This window comes from Euprymna scolopes, chromosome 2, assembly GCF_053919585.1.
Source record: "Euprymna scolopes isolate OS-2025 chromosome 2, ASM5391958v1, whole genome shotgun sequence".
Classification (NCBI taxonomy): domain Eukaryota; kingdom Metazoa; phylum Mollusca; class Cephalopoda; order Sepiida; family Sepiolidae; genus Euprymna; species Euprymna scolopes.
The window spans coordinates 13663348-13684949 of NC_136483.1; the positions used below are offsets into that span (position 1 = coordinate 13663348).

At 33.7% G+C, this 21602-nt stretch overlaps 1 protein-coding gene across 1 annotated transcript in view; it reads right to left on the minus strand.

Moving 5' to 3' along the window:
- Positions 1–230: 230 nt before the first annotated feature.
- LOC145288758 (talin rod domain-containing protein 1-like) overlaps positions 231–21602 on the minus strand; it is a 69954-nt gene continuing 48582 nt past the window's right edge. Inside the window, exon 2 of the mRNA XM_080136354.1 lies at positions 231–1585. Within this exon, the coding sequence (XP_079992480.1) occupies positions 1335–1585 (251 nt within the window). The 3' untranslated portion in view covers positions 231–1334. The remainder of the gene's footprint in view (positions 1586–21602) is intronic.

Here is a 21602-nt window from a genome sequence, read left to right on the forward strand (position 1 = left end):
GTTTTTCAACGTTTAAAACTATTAAAAAAATTTTTTAATCCCAAGTCCTTTGTTGGAAAACTATTTTGCTTGTAAGTCCATTAATCTCTTGCAATCACTGTATTAGTTTATTTCCAAGAATTTATGCTAGTCCTAATCTTATTTTTGGAATCATCAGTTGTTTACCATACCATAAAAAACTGTTTCAGGGATTTAAAAACAAAACAGTATTTTATATCATTGCTCACCAGCAGTCTTAATCAAACACCACCTTCTGTAAAAGACAAGAAAAACATTCTAGATATCAGATTTAGCTTTTTTTTATGTTTTTTTTACACCAGATTAATTATTTTGCTAACCTATTCATGTTAAAAAAACGCCTTTCATACATGTGTTATCCGTCTTTGTTATATAAATAATTTAACAATAATGAATAATAAATGTGGATTATCTTAACATTTTATTGCAGCTTCATCGAACATCCATGTTAAGATAAACTACATTATTATAAAAAGCTCCATTTGAAAGGGTATTGAGCCTTTTATGCGTATAAGATCTGTTGTCTTTATTTCAAGCTGCTCTGATTGAATTTTATATATATATATATATATATATATATATATATGTGAAGTAATATTATTTATGGAAAAATCATTTGTTTAGGCTCCAAGAATTCAACATCAACAAACAGAAAATGTAAACATTATGATCCAAACTAATTATAAACTTCATGATTTGTTGCATTAATATTAGCTATCCTCGATTTAATCTTGATCTTGTTTAAGTTTTTTATTTGGTGTTGATAAAAAGATTTTATTTACTTCAATAAAATTTGTATGGTCTCAGAAACGATCGTATAGATTAGTTGTTGATGTTAAATTCTTGAAGTCGACATAAATAATTTTTCCATAAATCATATTGCCTCACACATTTTATATATAGCTCTCTACTACTGAGCTGACTTTATATCGCTAGTATTTAGGACACTTGGTTACTATTCCTATGCTTAACCTCACAAATTAAACGTAAGCTGTCAAAGTTGTTCTTCCCTGTCTGATTACAGACTCTTATGAATATATGCGTGTCTGTGTACAAAATCTTTCTGCAGACCCAAGTAAAACTGATGACATTTGTTTGAATAGTGGCCGATAAATCCAAAACTTTGGAACAAAGTATAAACTCAGACTGTTAAACTTAAAGAGTCAACAAGCCAGGTATAACCAATACACGACCTTTGACCATAGATAGGTATGGTAAGATTGGTGGCGGGGGTGAGGTGGGGGATCAGGTTTTGAACCAACAACGACAACACCAAAATGCAATTGAGAATATCGTTCTGCTGCATCAGAAGACGTTCAACATGAATTCAATGACGTAGACGAACGCGATGAACTGCTGCAACTGCTGCTGCTACTGCTACTTGTACTAGTGTTCAACTCAAAATCATGCTGCATTAATAGTGATGACAGTTGTGCAGCTGCTTTGTCCACGGATTCAGTGCACATGGAGAGGCGGTCACGATGCCGTGTGTTTGTTACGTCGTACACTAAATCCTTGATGGTCTTACACATTTGGATGCATGACGAGACGATGCTTAAACAAGCGCCTGAAAGACAAAAAGAAAAAAAAAATGAATAAACAAACAAAAAGTGAAACATCATTTTCAGAAATATACAAAACAGTTTCAAATAAAAGTGTAAGCCATTCGATAAGTGATACTTGTACTATGATGCTATCGACAGCCCTTCAAGAAAAGTTTTAGAAAGTAAAAAAAAAAAAAAGACAAAAGAAAAGACAAAAAAAGTGACAAAAAAAAATTAAAGATATTAAAAAAAAAAAAAAATAAATGTTTATCAGCAGAACAAATGTATAGAAAGTTGGTCACCAAGGCACATAAAAAGGAAATGAAATAGGATGGTTAATCAAGGTGTGCTGGAGATTGGGAAAGTGGAAGTCAATATGTCTAGAGGATAATATGGGCTTTCACGAGTTGAATAGACAACATGGCCGACCAATGCTGACCTCACATGAAAGCTTAAAGTGGCAAAATGTGGATTTTGGAATGAAATGCGTTTTAATAGTTAAGAAAATAAAGAAAAAAATAATACAGACTTTTTGTTGCGCTTTCTCTTTTTCAGACAATTTCTTACCAAAATCTTTTGAAAGCGATTCATTCATTTCATGTTTTTTTCATTTTTCTTACAATTTACCATATAAATCTTTCAAAAGAGATCTGTTCATTAAATTATTTTGATTTAATTTATTTTAATTATTTTTAATGACAATTAATATACTTTAGTTCATACATAGTGAAATACAAAATACGAAACCACTAATAATCACTAGTAACCTCAAAGCTTAACCAATTCATGTGGAGAGAGAGAGAGAGTGGAGTCTAATAAATTTGGCAAAATGCTAATTCTAATTTGTAAATAAAATAGTTATTTTGAAATAATTTTACACTTTCGTTATTTCATTTTATATCACTTTATCTTTTTATATATTAAAATACATTTCGTTACTATATCCGCATTTCGCAATTTGAACTATCCACGTGGTGTCAGGATCGGTCAACCATTTTGACTATTGAATGTATGAAAGCCCATATTGCCGTTTAGAGTATACGAGTAGTTTTAGGAGTGACAAGGAGTTGTGCAACAGTTTATAACAAGGACAGTTCATGGACAATGTTCAGTTTGGGACAGTTGGTGACTCAGAGATCCCCTAAGAGAGTTCAGTGAGATCGGAGTCAAAGTCAAGCAAGAGTAGATCAAACCAAGAAGAAAATTACTGGGGATTGATGTGACCAGACAGCTAGTGATGGATAATATTAAGGGTTCCGCTTTCTATACTACATGATGGTATCATGCAGACAAACCTTAACTAATTTACATTTAATACTCATGTTATTTTATCATAACCCAATCATGCAGGCGATCATCAGGTCACAACTAGCTGCTAGTAAGTGGAATGACAAAACTTGGCTTCAATGGTCAAGAAAATGAATAGCCACCTAGCAAAATAAACTAAAAAGATCTGACAAAAATGAATCCATTTCTCTGGTCAACAACTATCTAAAGCATAAAATGTCAATACGTTCGAGAACACGATAGTCTTCTTTTTTTTTTTTTAAAAACAAAGGAGGCCACTCTAGAATAAGGGTTAATGAATGTACAGTAGTCACTGGGACAATATCGCAGTAATTGTTAGTAGGAGAAATTTGGTAAACTGGACTACTTAAGCTGAACTCACACTGGACTATGGAAAAACATTGGTTTCTTGGGTTTCCCCTTACCACTGGATTTTGATCTTATTCGAAACTTGCAATTATCTTCGTGCAGCTATATGCCACTGATAAGATGAACAATGTTCTGCTTGTGTTGGACGGTGCAGATTGTACTATATAATGATAAGAGTGCTCATGTGTAGCAGAGGAAAGACTCGGCATTGGACAATATATAAGTAGAAGGTTAAGGTTTGTTCTTTTTTTCAAGGGAATCACCACTTATCAAGGTTTGAAGGCCACTAGAGGATAAGGCTTAATGAGTAGAAGGTGGTTGATGAGACAGCATAATTGAAAATTGAGTAGAATTTGATTATTTAAGAGGACGGTTTAACTTGTTTACATTGGACTTGAAAACAACCATGTTGCAGTCAATTAGGAAACAAACCCATGATACAGCGTTCCACAAGCGGACAGTTCTAGATTAGGTGCAGATAGAATAGGGAAATTATTGATCGTTGTTGTGGTTATAAGTGTTTTGAATGTTTTGCAGGGCGGGGTACCATAGATTGCAACTCAATTGAGCACTTGTCATACGTGAAAAAAAAGAAAAAAAGGTGAATAGACATTGTTCAAGATTGATTTTGACAGAACCATCAATATCTACCATGTCATGCTATCAGTCATCTCAACCGTAGCCGTCAAACACAATGAAGATGCCAATTGCGTCAACTAAAAGGAATTTGACCCATAAAAAAAAATTTCATTTTATATTCTTGTTGAAGGAGAAGCAATAAATTCCATTTATAATGATTGAGATTTTTTATTTTATTGTACGTTAACTCTATAAATCATTTTGTGTCATTCAACGTGTTTCAAGAAAAGTCATTAGGAAACGTTATTTAATTCTATTGTTGGGTCCTCCCATTAGAGCAGGAATTGATTGATTCAGGTAGTCTATTATTTGAGAGATAAGCATATCTTTAAATAGCATAGTGGTTAAGTACATGATAATATTCCTATATTTTGTTACAATTAGTGTTGGGATGATTCCTAAATTTTTTCTGATTCCGATTCCAGGAAAATATTGATTAACGATTCCGATACCAAGTACGATTCCGATTCCCATGAAATTGTTGTTTTGAAATATACCATTATATAATCGAAAGTTTTTGTGCAGTGAAAAATTTGTTTTATTTTCTCTTTATCTTCGATAACTCTTTAAAATTTAACATTTTTGTTGCAGCTTCAATCGCTAACTGGTTTTTATTTTACTTTCTAGAATATTCTTATTTCTAAATGAAATTTTAGAATAACTAAATCTTTGATTAAATTTTTAACCTTTTATATTCAATCGTCTCAAATTATTCCTATTTATTTATTTGACTTAAAAAATATTTTTAACAATAATAATGTTATTTTTTAAATCTAAATAGCTTGGTTTATTTCTATATTTTTATTATATAATTATATACTTATCGTCTTTTAATGTTTATTCTTATTTAATGTCTTAATTTACATTTTTATTTCTTTATAAAAAAGTAAATTTTTGGTAATTGTTTATTTCTATTATTAGATAAAAGTCATTTTTTTTTTTTTACATGGAGGTCACCACTTACCAAGGCCCGGAAGCCACTCGGGGATAAAGGTTATTGCGTGTACAGTAATCAATGAGATAGTATCGTAGTAATCATTAGTATTGGATATTTGATAGGGTGTCTTATTTAAGAGAGCGGTTTGTCAGGAATTTATTTATGTTGGACTTGAAGACATCCAAGCTGTAGTCAGGTGGGAAACAGGCAAACGGAAGAGAATCTTTGTTCATGGAATCTACGTTTGGATTTAGGCACAGATAAAGAGTGGGGAAAATTAATGACAGTAGTTTCAGCTAGATGGGTGTTTTTTTGTGAAAGATTGGTGAGGGGGGGACGAGAGATTGGAGCTCAGACGAGCACTTGCCATGGAAATAACGATAGAACAAAGACAGGCTCGCAACGTCTCTTCTGTGAGAGAGAGGTTGCAGGGAATAGAAAAGGGCATCCCCCACTAAACCACGAAGTCTATTTTGTACTCTGTCAAGGCAGGATAGGCTGTTTTTAGCAGCTCCTGCCCAGATGTGGCAGCAGTACTCCATCCTTGGACGTACTTGGCTTTTATACAGATAGAGAATTGAATCAGTAGTGAGATATCTTCTGGAGCGGTAGAAGGATCCCACCATTTTCCCAGCGTCCTGATGTACGTGTTCCATTTCAGATCAGGAGTAAAGGTCAAGCTCAGAAGCTTGTCAAAACATGGAGCCTCCCCAAGACGAGAGGTATCCATTTCAAATGATGCCAGATGGGGATCAGAGCGTTGATGACATAAAGATAGAAGCTTGGTTTTGGATACAATAAAAGTAACCAGCCACCTCTTCCCCCACTGTACCACGCGCTGAAGATCAGAGGAGAGAGAATCAAAGAGAACTTTGTCATTTACGGCCTTTGATGTGTTGCATAGATGGTCGTGTCATCAGCATAGATGTCAACGAATAATTTAAATATGTGTTTTGGGAGATCATTGATGTAGATCAGGAAGAGAGTTGGGCCCAGGATGAACCCCTGAGGGACTCCAGCATTAATACTGTGGGCCTCTGATTTCTGCCCATCAACCACTACTCTTATGAACCTATCAGAGAGAAATGATTTAATAATTGAGAAAACATTTCCAGTTATACCATAGCTGGAAATCTTGTGAAGTATGCCCTTATGCCATAGCTTATCGAAGGCCTTTGATATGTCAAGAGCAATTGCCCTGGAAAGGAAGCCTTTGTCAAGAGATTAACTAATCCTATGGAATATAATCATTAGCACATCTGCTGTAAATCTTGCGGAGCGGAAACCATATTGCATGTCACCAAGAAAGTTGTTTCTGCTGAGGTGGTTGACTACTTCTTTATTTCATATGGATTCCAATAACTTACTCATGACACACAGGAGACTTATTGGTCTGTACTGAGAGGGAGATGACTTTTCGCCTGAATTCTTAAATACAGGGCATACTGATGAGGTTTTCCAGGGTGTTGGAAAGCACTTCTCCTTAAGGCAATGCTTAAACAGTTTGGTAAGTATGGGGGCAAGTTCTGGTTGAAGCTTTTTCAGCACTATAACTGGAATACTGTCAGGGCCAGTTGCTTTACTGGAATCAAGGTTCTTGATTAGCTTGGCGACCTCACGCACAGATATTTGTATGTTGCATAGCTATTGTCTGTTATAGGAGGAAATATGGGGAGTTGATGGCCTTAATCGCATAAGGTAGAATTAGCTGCAAAGTTCTTGGCAAATAATCTGGCCTTGTCTGATACTGACCAGACGACCTCAGGTCCATTGATAATGGTTGGGATAGAATGCACACTTCTGTTCAGGATCCTGTTTGCTATTTGCCAAAACTAGTGGGAGCCAAGCCGCTTCTGAGCTACTTTGGATTTAACGGACTGAGCATATAGCTCTCTTGCATGTTTTATTACTCTTTTACAGTGGTTACTAGCAGTCCTGAAAGCAGCTTTAGTCTCAGTACATCTATTACGTTGGTAGCTATGGAAAAAGTGATTTCTGTGCGCGATGGCAGCAGCACATTCTGGGGAGAACCATGGCTGGCTGTTAGGTTTTTGTTGGAATTTTTTAGATGGTATGAATCGGTCTATGCCCACAATTAACCATTCTGTCAGGTCTGATACTATAGAACACACATCCTTTTTAAACATGGAATGCAGAGGTAGATCAGATATGAATGTACAGAAGCTATCCTAGTCAGCCATAGAGTATCGATATACAGTATGGTGGAGAGGTACGTCTGAAGACTTACTACATTTCATTTTTATCTTAACTGATACAACGGAGTGGTCGGAGGATCCCAGAGGAGATAGAACGGAACATGAACAAAGCTCAGGGGAAGTTGTGAGAAAAAGGTCTAGAAGGCTTGCATACTGACTGGTAGTATCGGGCACACGGGTGGGTTCGTGAACAATATGAGTGAGGTTATAGGCAATGGCAAAATCATGACAGAACCTTCCCTCGTCATCGGTCTTATTTGAGTGGGTCAGTCATTCCACATTATGGATATTGAATTCACCATAAATGTGAATGTTAGCCGAAGGATGAGCAGACAGTATGTGGTCAATTTTCTCAGATATACTCTTTTAAGATAGTAACCCCACTGTTGTGGGGGCGATAGAGGGCAAATATAAATGCAGTGGTGTAAGCTAGTGCAACTCGGAAGCACATATAAGGTAAATTAGGGTCTTCTCTGGAGATATCCCTACCACATGGAAAGCCATCTTTAATTTAGCGATCTTGGGGGTCAGATTTAGATGTTAAGTCAGAGTATCCTTTAATTATGAACTTATCTAGGGAAGTGGTCGGCCCTATGCCAGTTTCACTTAGAAAGAATATGTCCGGTTTTGTCTCCTGTAATTGTGTTTCAACCTCTGGAAGGTTGGAATGTAGATCCCTGATGTTGGAGAACGAGACATGGTAGTAGGGGTCTACGTTGGAGGATGAGATTCTAGGTTTTTTTGTGTTTTTTTTTCTGGAGATTTGTCATGTTGAGGTTTGGGATTTGTGGAACAGGTTGATAGATTTGGTTGGAGCAAGACAGAGAGGGAAAGTAAGAGAGCAAAAAACAGGAATTTTTTTTTTTTTTTGCAGCACATAAGGTAAAGCCGTAACAATTACCCACTAGCATGGCATCGAGAGGCTCTACCAGAGACTACTGCATGGTCCAGAATCCATTCACCAAATGGCAATACAGCAGCCCCGGTATTTTGCACCTGCTGATAGGACAGCCTCCTTAGTGGTTAATCCAAGGTTCGGGTCTCTGACTATCAGGCAGATAATGTCAGCCCACATGAAACGCTTACATAGAAACAGAAAATTTCCGACATCTGTTTGAAATCGCCTCCACTTTAATGCTGTTTCTGACAATCTTTTTATTTTTTGTTAGGGGTTGGGAAACATTTACCTATGCTCACATCATGACTGTGATACCAGGCATCAGTTAATGTTGACCAAGCCCCTACAGTCCTTTAGTTGAATGGCTCTGAGTGACTAGTTCGTTTGCAAAGTTAGGGTTAAAAGAATTTTTTTTTTTTTTAAAGTTAAACTGTTTTCCTTTTTAATAAATTTTTCACATGTTTTTTGTTTTTGTTGTGCAAAGAATTCCAAAAAGAAAACGTTTAATTGCTTCATTCGAAGAATATTTTAATGAAATGTAAATTTCTAAAAGAAAAAAGATTAAATTCACTTACCGCATTTATTAAACAGATAGCAAAATGATTGTTTTCTTTTGTAGTTTTCGAAAGATCTTAAGCGGTCAGTCAGCATAATATGTAGTTCTAACGTTTTTGTTTTTGGGACTTCAAAAAAGTTTTGCAAACTGATACCACATAATCAGTTTCACTTTAGTTTTAGAAATATTTCCTGAAACAACCTTCGTTCAGAAAATAGAAAGTACATATATTGTTCTATTAAACTCTTTATTGTTTAAATAATTTGATTTTGCTTGTTTTATTTTTCAAAAATATAAAAGGTTGACAAGACATTTTTCATTTACTAATGAGATTTTTTATTCTTTTACTAAAGGAAGAGTGTCGGTAAGATATTAATTACTTCTGGAAAGAACTATGAAAAAAAGTAAAAGAAAGTGAAAGAACATCTGTAATTGTTTAATTGGAAATGTTTTAATTTAATTAATGAAACGGGAAAGTTTTTCATGAAACGTATAAATATTTGTTTTATTAAAAACAGAAAATGTAAATGACATTCATAATTGTCTAAACTGGGTGAGCGCCATTTTAAAACCAAAAAAATAAAAATTTATCAAAATATAATTGTAAAAACATTTATTGAAAAGTTTGCGTAAGAAAATATAATTTTAATAAAACAATTTTGTAATGAAAGCAACATTGGATTTTTATAAGAGTTTTTTTTTTTTTTTTTTTTTTTTCAAACATAATTTTAATGAAACATTTTTTTGAATTAAAGCAACTTTGAAGGGTCAACAAATTAATTTAAATGAAACTGAAAAATCATTATCTTGTTTAATTTTTTGTTATTTATTTATTTCATGCTTCGGTCATAGTTTAAAATATGGATTCTTCCCTTTGATTTCAACGATAGGTGAACAAAATAAAATGGCGTCTCCAGTTTCGGCGATAAAGTGTAGAAGTACCCCCCCTTTTTTAAAAGTTACCAGTTGGAAAAAAACACTTATTTTTAACGATTTACTTGCAATGAGAGCACTGTAAAATCTTTTCTCTAAGGGTTAAGTATTCATCAACTTTTTCATGGACTTAACGTAGTTAGGCTGTTTTATACATAAATAAACTTCGCTCACAAATGAAAACAATGTTACCTCGCAGCCCCTAAAGTTTCACAACAGTGCAAACATAACTAATCATGGCTTGAAGTTTTGAAACAGACAGACAGCGCCTATATATGTGACGGAATAAGAAAACTCATTAAGATAAATAAAGATTACCTTTGAAGTTGTTAATAAAATTCTTGTATATCATTAAATATGTTATGAAAAGTTCTATGACGTTTTTATCTTAAATTTTTGACAGCATTAATCTCAATTCAAACAGTTCAACTTAAAAAATATAAGAGAATCGTAATGAAAGAATCGTAAATCTAAGGTATTTTTTTAACGATGCGATTCTGATTTCTTACGATTAACGATTCCAATTCATCGTCGCACCACTAGTTACAATCACTTAGAATATGTTTGATTGTATCTCCTCCGCTATTGAGAATTCTTTGATGTTTACCGGAATAATGTAACAACAATGCAAATTCTAAATGCTTTCTAGGGACATTGAATAAAAACTACATAAAAATGGGTTCTCTTTTCAAACAGATTTGTGATCAGAGAATAATAAACAGATTGGGTGAATATAGAAACGGCCGTCTTGGAATTGTAAGGAGAAATTTAAGCATATTTCTTTTATTTATTTTTTTTAAGTATTGCTCAGTGGCCGAAACAAGAGGAATTGTGACTTACTTATATGCAACTAATATATAAATTTTTGGTGCAGCTATATTCTAATGGTGAAATTCGGAAAACAAAACAAATTGATTTGAAAAACAAAAAACAATGATATATACTGCCTTTTTTATGTAAATTACAACTAAAATCAATGATATTTATTTAATTGGCATGTTAGAAGTACTTAAATATGACCAGATTTCTTTAAAATACACGAGTTTTCAATCTTTATTGTAAAAAAAACCATTGCCATATTTTTGGGAGGAATATATGACATAACAAGGTAAGTAACTCAGTTATGGTAAAATCAAGGCAAGTAGCTCATTTATGATTGTTAATGCACAATTTATTAAAAAATTAGCAATAGTTATATTGCTAGTTACTTCCCCTTGGACCTCTCTAATGTTTTTTGTTTAGTCAAACATTTTATTTTGCTAATTTTCGTAATAAAAAAATTAAAAAAAAGTTTTTTTTAATAATTTTTTCAACCTTATTGTTTTTCATGATTTTTGGATATTTGCATTACAATTAAGTAGAAATCATTGGTTTGCCTTGAGATTCAATATTAAAAATTTTGAATCCCACTATTATGGTGTAGTTTTTTCGAGATAAGCATCTATTATGATGCTATTGACACTTCCCTCCTCTAAAGTGTTTAAAAAAAAAAAGAAAAAAAAGAGAAAAAAAAAAAAAGGGAAATAAGTTGATCATCAGAACAATGGAAAGGAAGCTGAAATGGGATTGTTAATCAAGGTGTGGCAGTGAATGGGAATAAAAGGACCGGACAATAGAAGTCAATGTTTGGTGTTTATGAGCAGCTTTAAGAGTGATAATGAATTTTATGACAGCTTACAGACTAAGACAGTTTATGGGTTGTCTTGACTTTGCTAGAGTTGAGGAAAGTTGTGACAGTGGAACATATGTTGTGACTCAAAGCAGATTGAGATGAGCTGATGTCAACCGACAACCACTGTGTAGATGTGGACATTACTGCTTAGAGAGTGGTTTCTTGAAGTGGTGTCCCACACGCACCCAGCTGATATGTACAGAATGTGTTGGAGTCTTTTGTTTCTCTCGGGTTTGTGTTTTATTTTATTTTTAGAATTGCGAATAAGTGCACACTGCTTAGCAGTCATCTATGTGAGACGCCAACATGGCCAGAAGAAGAAGAAAAAAAAAAAAAGAAGACCATTGAAATAGTGTTTGGATTCGTGATCATAGAGTGAGAGAGAGCACAGTTGCACACTATGGTACTTTCCAATTTCAGTGACGTCATTTCCAGTTGAATAGGTTTTTGTGAAGCTTATTTTTTATCAACTGTCGCATCCGAAATATTTCTACCTCCATGTCATCAACAAAATATATATTTATGTTAATTATGCTTGATGCAATTAAATAAAACACCACATGATGCCGGGAGAAATTGGGTTGTATATTAATAAAATCATTAAACGACTTATGTGCCTATTTCTGGCCTTTACATGAATTACAATTTTATTACATTTTCTTTTTATGAGATAAAAAATGGAATGGCATAAAGTGATAAAACAAACTGTTTAAAAAGTCGTACTTAAAAATAATTTAATTACGAAATTAAACTCATCAGAATGCATTTGGATTTATTTGTAAAAAATAAAAAAATCAGCCCTTTTCATCTTTTGTTAAATTAAAAAAAATAAAACAATTATTTTATGACTTAAATTTGAAAGGAATTTGGAAGCATTTAAATGTCAAATAGAAAGTCATTATTTTCAATAAATTTTTTTAACAAACCATAAACCTTTTGAAGCTATTTTAATCCAATAATTTTATAGAGATTAAAACATTACATTACTAACAAAATTAGTTTTATAACAATCTGCTTCAATTAATTAATGACCAAACGATAAAAATTGAATTTACAAAATGCTATCTAAAAAAAAAAATAAAAATCCATACAATAATGAAAGTAAAAAAAAAGACTCCCAGACAACGCCGTGTATGTACAGTTAGTTTTATATATGCAGACAAAGGACATATCATTTTACTTTATTGTATTGTGTAGGAAAAAAAAAGCATAAAAAAATTGTGTACTGTGTTGCCATATTTGAAGTTAATCTCCATCCTACGAGCATACATACACACTTATTTAGAATGATTGGATCAGAAGTAGGTGTGTGTGTGTGTGTGTGTGTGTATGCGCGCGCATTTCATACACCTACTTCTGACCCAATCATTGTAAATAAGTGCTATTCAGAAAAGAAAAAAGAACTACAGTTCAGTGCACTTGATGACCTTTCACAGCAAACTCTAAGACATTTCTAAACCACACCCAATTGTTGGCAGTGAGGAAACAAACAGGCTAACCACTCGGTCTTAAGATATCTGCTCTTTAGTATGTATACATAGTTCAAGGATTCCATCTTTAAAGCTTGGGGGGAAATCTATTTAAAACCATCATCATCATCAAGTGAAAATCAAAGCAAGAATGTTTTACTTTCTTTTTTTTTTTTTTGAACATCTCTTATTTTAATCAATAATCCCATTACAACTATTTAGGGGGGGGGACGAACTTTTTTTTACCAAATTATTTCTTTTGTCTGCATAAAAAGGATTTCAAATTGTTCGTAACATCATTTGATGTTGAGGTAGAGACAGTATCAGAATGTTTTCAAATAGAATTGATACCAATGCATTGTGACCATTTATCAAGATCAATATTAATATCCAATGATGTCATTGATTGGTTTTAATGCAAAATATATTTTCCAAGTAACAACAAGGGAAGTACTGTATGCTTTCCTCTTCAACAGAAAACAAAGTAGTAAAAAAATGGAGCGCCATCAGCTGAAGAACTCACTAAAGAAAAAAAAAAGATAGATGTCTCAAATATTATAAAAATGAGGAATAGCTAAGGTTAGATGAAATCGTGTCAACTCAAAGCCACATAATGAAAAAATAATTGAAAAGTGAAAAGGATTATTTTCAAACCAATGGAGAAATATCAGAAACCACAACATTCTTTTAACCCAATGTCAATAAGGTTTGGTTTGGTTTAATGTTGACTCCAGTAATTTGGGGAAAAGGTTTTATGCTTCAAGTTCTTGATATCTTCAAAAATTTTATTCGTGGAGTTTTGTCTGTTTTGTAAATGATAATTTTTTATTTCTGTTCATGATTGAGTTTTGTAAAAGAGAAAGGAAAAAAAAAAATGTTTGGTACATTTTTCATCAGGAAGCATTTTCAGGCAACCTAATCCGGTAGCACCAGGTGCTCTAACAGATATTACAACAGTGTAGTAAATAATAGGCAATCAACAATACCCCCCCACTATCCAACAATTATGAAGTTGTTTGCACGGCAACTCGGAAGGCTAACATGCTTGCCAGTCGGTTTGTATCAAACTCCACATTCTACCCAACAAACCACTCCCTCTCTGATTTTCCTTTGCGGACAGATGCCACACTAGATGATCTGAAAATCACCCCTTCTCAGGTGCATGATATCATAAAAAAACCTTGACACCTCTAAAGCATGTGGACCCAATCTCATCCTGGCTGTGCTATTAAAAAAATTCTCCGCTGAGGTTGCTCCTGTTCTCTCCAAACTTTACAACAAATGCCTTAATGGATCTTGCTTTCCTGATTGCTGGAAAACTGCTTCTGTGGTACCAGTTTTCAAGAATTCTGGCAAAAGAACTGTCCCATTAAATGATCGCACCATTAGCCTCCTCCCACTTTTTGCCCAAATATTTGAAACCATAATTAACCAAGCTCTAATCCATCATCTTACAGCTGCTAAACTTCTGACCAACCAACAATATGGATTTAGGCAAGCCCGTTCAACAGCTGATATCTTAACTGTAATCTCTGAACATATATACTGTTCAATAGACAAAGCAAGGAGGGTAGAGTGGTAGCCCTAGATATATTTAAGTCTTTTGACAGGGTATGGCATGATAGTCTTCTCAGGAAAATCAGATCATATGGTATCACTGAACGCATACTTAACATAATTAAACCCTTCTTAAGTAAGAGAAGAATCCAGGTTATCCTCGACAGTCGTAGATGTAAACAATATGATATAAATATATATGATATCCTTGGACCTTTATTATTCCTAATATTCATAAATGACCTCCCTGATAAAATTGTCTTTGAGATGAGTATATCTGCTGATGACACCATAGTCTAAAACAGGCATGAGGGGAAACAAATGAATACATATCTAAGGAAATAGCAGAAACACGAGATGAAGACCTCCAATCTGTAGTGGAATGGAAACATAGATGGATGGTCACATTCAATGCTGCCAAAACTAAGATTGTTTCCTTCAATAATTACAAGAAACATTTTCTATCACCAATAGCAATGGTTAAAGACACACTACCTGAAAGTACTTCTTTTAAACTCCTTATCTGGACTCTCTCTACCGTGCTAGAAAGCTACTTATGCCTGAGAGTATCTTATATCTCTATAAGACCACCATTTGCCACTCCTGGACAGGGTTCAAAAGAGAGTCATCAATCTGATAGGTCCTGAACTGTCATCTAAGCTTCAGCCTCTGCCCCATCGACGAAATGTTGCATCCCTCTGCCTGTTCTACAAGTATTTTTAATGGTAAATACTCTGATGAACTACAAGTACTTGTACCCCCTCAATGTAAATACCCTCGACAAACCCAACAAGCAGCTAAATCCCACCACTTCACAGTAGAGATCGCCAGATGTAAGAAAGCCTTCTACTCCAACAGTTTCTTCCTCAAAACTGCTAGACTTTGGAACTTCCTTCTGGGATTCTGCTTTCCTTACTGTACTGACATGCAGAAGTTCAAGTGTAAAGTGAACAGACATCTTGCTGCTCATCTCCCTGCATAATATCCTTGCAACTTATGTCCCCGATAGTAGCTCCCTACATCAAAGTGGCACTGTGCTTTGTTTGGGATGAAAATGAAATTAAAAAAAAAAAAAAAAAAAAAATTACCATAGTGAACCTGAGAGGAATGATAATTAATGGGCAGCTCCACATTCCCCATACTCCCCAAATGAGGCCTCACCACTGAACGTCTTTTAAGGTCATATCTAGGACCTAAGGTCAAGATGAATAATGATAGATATGGTTCATCATAATGCATCAAACGGAACTTAATTTGGAATTCTGACTAAAAATTAGATAAATTTAACCGAACAAACAATGGGATGATTAGAATCTGGGAAAAATAAGCCAATAGATGTGACATAAAGTGAAAACTTGAGAAAAAACAATAAGATACATTAAGAGAAAGAGTCTGAGTTTAAACACACAAGGTCAGAGTTTATGCAAAAAATAGATATTGTTCTGTGTGTAGGGAAAAATAGATTATCATTTTTGTACAAACGTGTTGCTATTTTATTTAGGGAGGAATCAAGTTGTCTCCCTTACATCTTAATGAATTTTATAATTGAAGACTATTAAAATTTTCACTCCCACTCACCCCCATGTAACATAACTCGACCAAGAAACAAATATTCACTTTTAAGTTATGGTGATTATGAAGTATAAACTATACAAAATACTGTTAGAAACTCGCTCAATATATGTTACCGTGACATATGTTGACATATATTCGGTGTTTTTTTAATAGTATTTTGTCTAGCTTATTATTTATAACACCTTTTCCCAAACTTACAATGTTAAAGAGAGTGTCGGGCGCCATTTTGAATTTTCCAATACATCGGTAAACACTGGATGTTTTTCTAGCTGAATAAACATGTTACATTGAATAAAAACAAAAAAAATGTATCCAGTTTGGTAGAAAAGTAACTTATCTTGCCTTTGATAATATTTATTTGTTATATATTTGTTTTTTGACAACTTTTTCGAATCTATGTGTACAGTAATACAAACCCAAAATTTTTTTTAATTGATAGCCACTTACCAAATGTAATGCTGTTAACTTAAATGTATTACTCTCATTTTAAGACCATCTAAATAAATAGAGCACTACTAAAACTATCTTTCCAGAGTTTTTTATCCCCCTTTCCTCAATTTGAAAAGAAGCTTAAACAGCAAAGAAAATATGGAGTCATTTTCAGAAGGAATACATTGGAATTACAAGGTTTTCTTTCCAAGTTATTTTGTTTCATATTCTTTTAATAGCATAAGCCTTTTTTTTCTTAACTACCAAAAATAATTAGTTTTATAACAATTTGATTGCATTAATTGACTGGCACAACAATTATACTTTAACTTTCAATCTGTGTGGATTTGCATTTTAAAACCAAAAACAACTTTCTATTCAACAGTTCAAATGCTTCTAAATTCCCTTTAAATCTCTAAAGATCACAAAGTCCTCATTTAATATTTTTTAACCATTAACAAAAAAGATTGAATTGTTGGCTTGTTTATGATTGAACTAAAATGCATTATCGTAGATTGAATTTCATAATTAAATTATTTTTAAAATATCATTTAAAAAATTGTTTTATATTATGCAATTTTTTTTCCAATAAATCATAAATAAAATAGCAATAATAAAAAATAATGTGTTAAATGAATATATATGAAACCCATACGAGATTAGGGATCAAATAATTTTTAACAATACAGAGAATCAGACAAATCCATTAAAAAAAAAAAAAAAAATACTGCCCTTACTTCTTACTATACTTTTGCATATGATGTTATTCCCAACTATATATATATATATATATATATATTATATAAGGCACTTTGTGTGTGTGTGTGTGTGTGTGTGTGAGTGAGTGAGAGAGAGACTTCCCTATGAACTCTGAAACGGTTGGGCTGATTCATTAGAAATTTCATAGAAATATACTTTATGTGTCTGGAAGTGTTCTTAGATACGTTTTGTATCACAATACCTACAATAAGTACTAAAAATCAAGAATTGAACAAATCCAATTAAAGAAGGATTAGTCTGATTTTGGTTTGATTGTTTTCTTTTATGGCATATCAACCCTTTTCAGGTTATTTAATGCCAAATCCAGTTATTTTGGAAATAGTATTCATGTCGCATTCAGTTATTTTGTAGAAGGTTTTTATTCTTCAAGCTCTTTGTATTTTCAATCGCTAGTTTGTAATGTTTAGTTTGGGTTGATTGTTTTATAGTGGATTTTACTATTTTTGTTCCCTGCCCTGCAGAACATGAATGAGTTTTGCAATGGGAGAGGGGAAACGGGTATTAATGTTTGGTACATTTTAAGTTAGGAAAGTGGGGAGATAGAAAGAGAAAGGGGAAATGGAGAAGAAGGGAAAGAGGGAAATGGTGGGGTTTTGTTTTTGGTTTTGTAGAACATAATTAAATTTTGCAAAAGGAAGTAGAAAAACAAAAGGCATAAATGCATTTCGTCTCAGGAAGCCAATATCTTCAGACAGCCTGATCTGGTAGCACCAGCGGTCTGATTTTGACCAAAGTTAACACCCTGATACACCTTAACATTACAAGTGCATTTCAGAAATTTTATTATTGCACAAGCAGACGGGCAGGCATATAAAATCAACAGTAGGTTCTTTGATAAGACACAGGCGTGTTCGAAATGAATGTTTCTGTTTAAAGCACAACTGAACCATGATACTTGACTTTTGGATTTTAAACTTTAATTCAAGCCATTATGTAAAAATAATTTTATAAAATAGGTTTTCTTTAATGTAGACTACAATATATTGTAAACTCAGTCACAAGGATGTGAAGCTTTCTCCTGGTGCACACGGTGGGTCCCTGAATAGAGCGTACAATCAATTTGATTAAAAAATGTGATTTTCACCAATTGTGATGACAATAAAAGTTTTGGAAGTGTGGAACATTTGTAGATTCTCATTCAATCCTGGGCAACGTGAGGTCTCTCTGCTAGTATTTTTCTCTCAGATATATATATATATATATATATATATATATTTATAAAAATAAAGACTTTCCGGTCAATTTCAATGTATGAGCTTCACACAACAACTAAGTTATCCCAAATCCATTACAGCAGATTTGTTTATAGTGGTGAAAGCTTTGTGTAAAAACCATCCTCATTGTTTGGGGGGGGGGGGAACAACTGTTAATTTCAGTCAATGCAAACATTTGCTACAGACAGAGCAGACAGTAGACCTCAGGTTTTATTTACATCAGAATTTTCTTTCTCCTGTTTTCACAAAGACTGAGGGTGCATCTCTTTTAGTGGTTTTTAAACATACTCCCAGATATTAAGTCGGAAATTATAGGTCCCCGCTGCAATATGTACAGTACCTAGTATTCCCAAATAGTCACCCATCTGGTATTGGCCAGGCTTATTATTGCTTAACTTCAGTGATCTAATGAGAAATGGTGTATCAATATTGTTTATATTTATATATTACACACACACACACACACAATGATATTTTCTGTCAGAACTTCTTTTTTAAAGGTTTTGTGCAGTGACTGTTTTCACTGCTAGCTGCCATGTCAATGATGGGTAGCAAAAGACGATATTACGATTACTTCACAACTATTTTCTTTGTAGAAGAACCAGGTGCAACCACTTACAGTTTTATGAGTTGAATGCATAAACTGGGTAGATATTAAAATGAAATAGGAATAAAACAATTGAAAATTCCATTCAAAATAAATAGCTTAAAGGGAGGGGGGGGCTTTCATTCATGAACATTGTATCCATTCATTAGAAATATGCGTTTTAGCTGATGGGGGTGGAGGAGATTCTGGCTGCATCATCAACATGAGCCATGGGTGCGACCCTCCAAATAACACAGCTTCTCTAAGCACCATTCTAAAAGTGCACAAGTCATAAATATCATCAAATGCCTAACATTTCACCAATGGGTCAGTAGTTAAACTTGCCATGCTAGTTGGAAATGAAACAGTTTCAGGTTACATAATACATTGCTAGGAATTATTGCTTTCTTATATTTTTATATATAACAAAGCAATGATGTCTGTGTGTGAATGTGTGTCTATTCAAACATAGAGAATCAATCTCAAAGCAAAACTATTACTGCATCTGGAATCAGTAAATTACAGTGGACGATTTAGCCTCGTTTTACATTATTAAAATCTTATCACAGAAAAATGTATTTTTAGTTCAACTTATTTATTGTCACTAAATTGTTGCATTTTCTTGCCATAAAAGATGTATGAAACTGACATATTGCTGGGTTTTCTTTCATGTTAAGTGATAATAGTATATGAATGAATCATGTGAATAAATTATTAAAAATTTGGTTGTTCACTGATATTTTTATTGTTTATTTTTATGAAAATCGCTCCAGACAAAGTATGTAGCCATTTGATGTAAGGAGAAAAAAAAACATTTCAAGGTCAAACGTCAGCCAATGATGAATGTTATGTATCCAGCCCAGAAAACAGCAATTCTATCGCCTCTATCAGAAGCCTCGCTCATGGAATGGGAAGACTAAAGAACAAAATAAGGGAAGAAAAAGTTACAAGGTCCACTTTCTACTCTTTATTACTGCTTTAAGAAAACAAAGAAGTTTAGGCAGAATACAATCAGCTTACATAACCTTCTAGAAAGTGTCAAAGATAACGGAGTTAAATGCATCATCAATGAAATTTGAAATCAATGAAATATGACTGTCTTATGCTGGAAATACCAACGATGTTCAAAAATTAGTTTTAGGGTGAAATTTGGATTGCTGCTGCCACGGTCTGGATGAAAACCTTACTCTGAAGTTGTGTTCCAATTAGAATTGCTTCAGAATTGAAGCAAATATTTTCGCAGAAATATCGATCAAGTTGATATCACAGGAGTTGCAGCAATAGCACTTATCACCTGCATCGCTCCAGTCTTGAGAAAGAATTTCAATCTTCCAGACCTGGTTGATAACGTGATGGATGATAGGGCTATAATATGTTGTGCTGTGTTTGAGAATCTCAGTCAGGATGTTATGATTGGCTGCAATTTTTGGGAGACTTTTGATAAACAGCAACGTCTTCAAGCGTGGCAGCTGGGGAAAGTTGTTTGTCAGTCATAAGTCATTTGAAAATACCAAACAGCAAAATCAACAACACAAATGACTATCATTTGCTGGTAGCACCAAGATATTCAAGCATTTGCTTTCGGGTGAAGATTCGATCGGTGCAGCCATGGCCCAGATTAAAACCACATTGGATTGGCGCGGTTTTGAAACTGCATTCTAATTAGAATTTCAGAACAATCAAAGCAAATATTTTAAGACACATCAATCAGGTTGATACTATGGTAGTTGCTGCATTATTATTTATCTTTCTTATAGAATGGTACTAGTGTTGTATCCCTTCAGTCTTGGGGAAGAATTTCCATCTCCCAGACTTGGTTCATAATGTGATAGATGGTAAACTCTTGTTTACAATGTGCTTGAGGATCTCAGGACGGATGTTATCTTTGCCTGCAGTTTTGTTATTTTTAAGACTTGATAACAGCAATAACATTCTTCAAGCATAGGGAAAGGGTTGTTTTGTAATCATAAAGCTGGAGTGATCTGAAACCAAAATGGTGAACCAATCACTCACTTCAATCAATATCTACTCCGCTAAACTACGACCAACAGCCCACATCAATTGCTTATTTAAATAATGCCAATCAATTCTTTTTATCAACCTTTTTAATCTTGCATGCTTTGTAATCAGAATGCTGAGTGCCCCTGTTTGTGCTTGACAATTATAAGAATGTTAAGGACATAATCTTCACTTGCTTAAAAGAATTGGATGTGAACACAAAAACGTTCTCAGAAGAGCAGATTTGCAGTGATGGGCAAGTTCAGCAAGTTCAAAAACAAGTATGCAATGAAGCTTATCGAAATTCTTGGAAAACTTCATTTGCTTAAAAAGTTTTATTGGAAGTTGTTTTGCCACTGGACATGGCAAAGACGTTGTACATGGAATTGAACTAGAAGTCTTGTAAAACAAGTTCTTAGTAAAACAATGTCATTCAATGTGCTTCTGAGTTTACCAAAGTTTGCAAAGATATAATATTTCTGGTGCAACTGTTCACCTCCTGACACAAGATCATCGCTATTGAACATATATCGGATTAGGTCAAAGTTGTTAAAGATGTGTTTGGGTCTGATGTGCTTTTCAGTTGAGGAATATCTAAATTTTAAAATCAACACTCTACCAATGTAAGTGGATTTGGAAGCATAATTAGAACTTTTATTGGATCCTTACAGATTTACATTTCATGAACGTGATGCAATACGAACGGTCCAGCGGTGCCCGGGTGTTTGAAAAATCAAAAAAAGTTTGAGGGGGGGGGAGCACGAACTCGAATCATTGAGGCGAAAGCACAAAAAAAAAAAAAAAAAAAAAAAAAAAAAAAAGTGATGAATTAACTAAAAAGTGAATTAGGTCAAATTTAAATTCTGCAGTGAAGTTTGTTTTGGTTTAGTTTCAGTAATCCCGCATCACACTCGAATTCTAAATG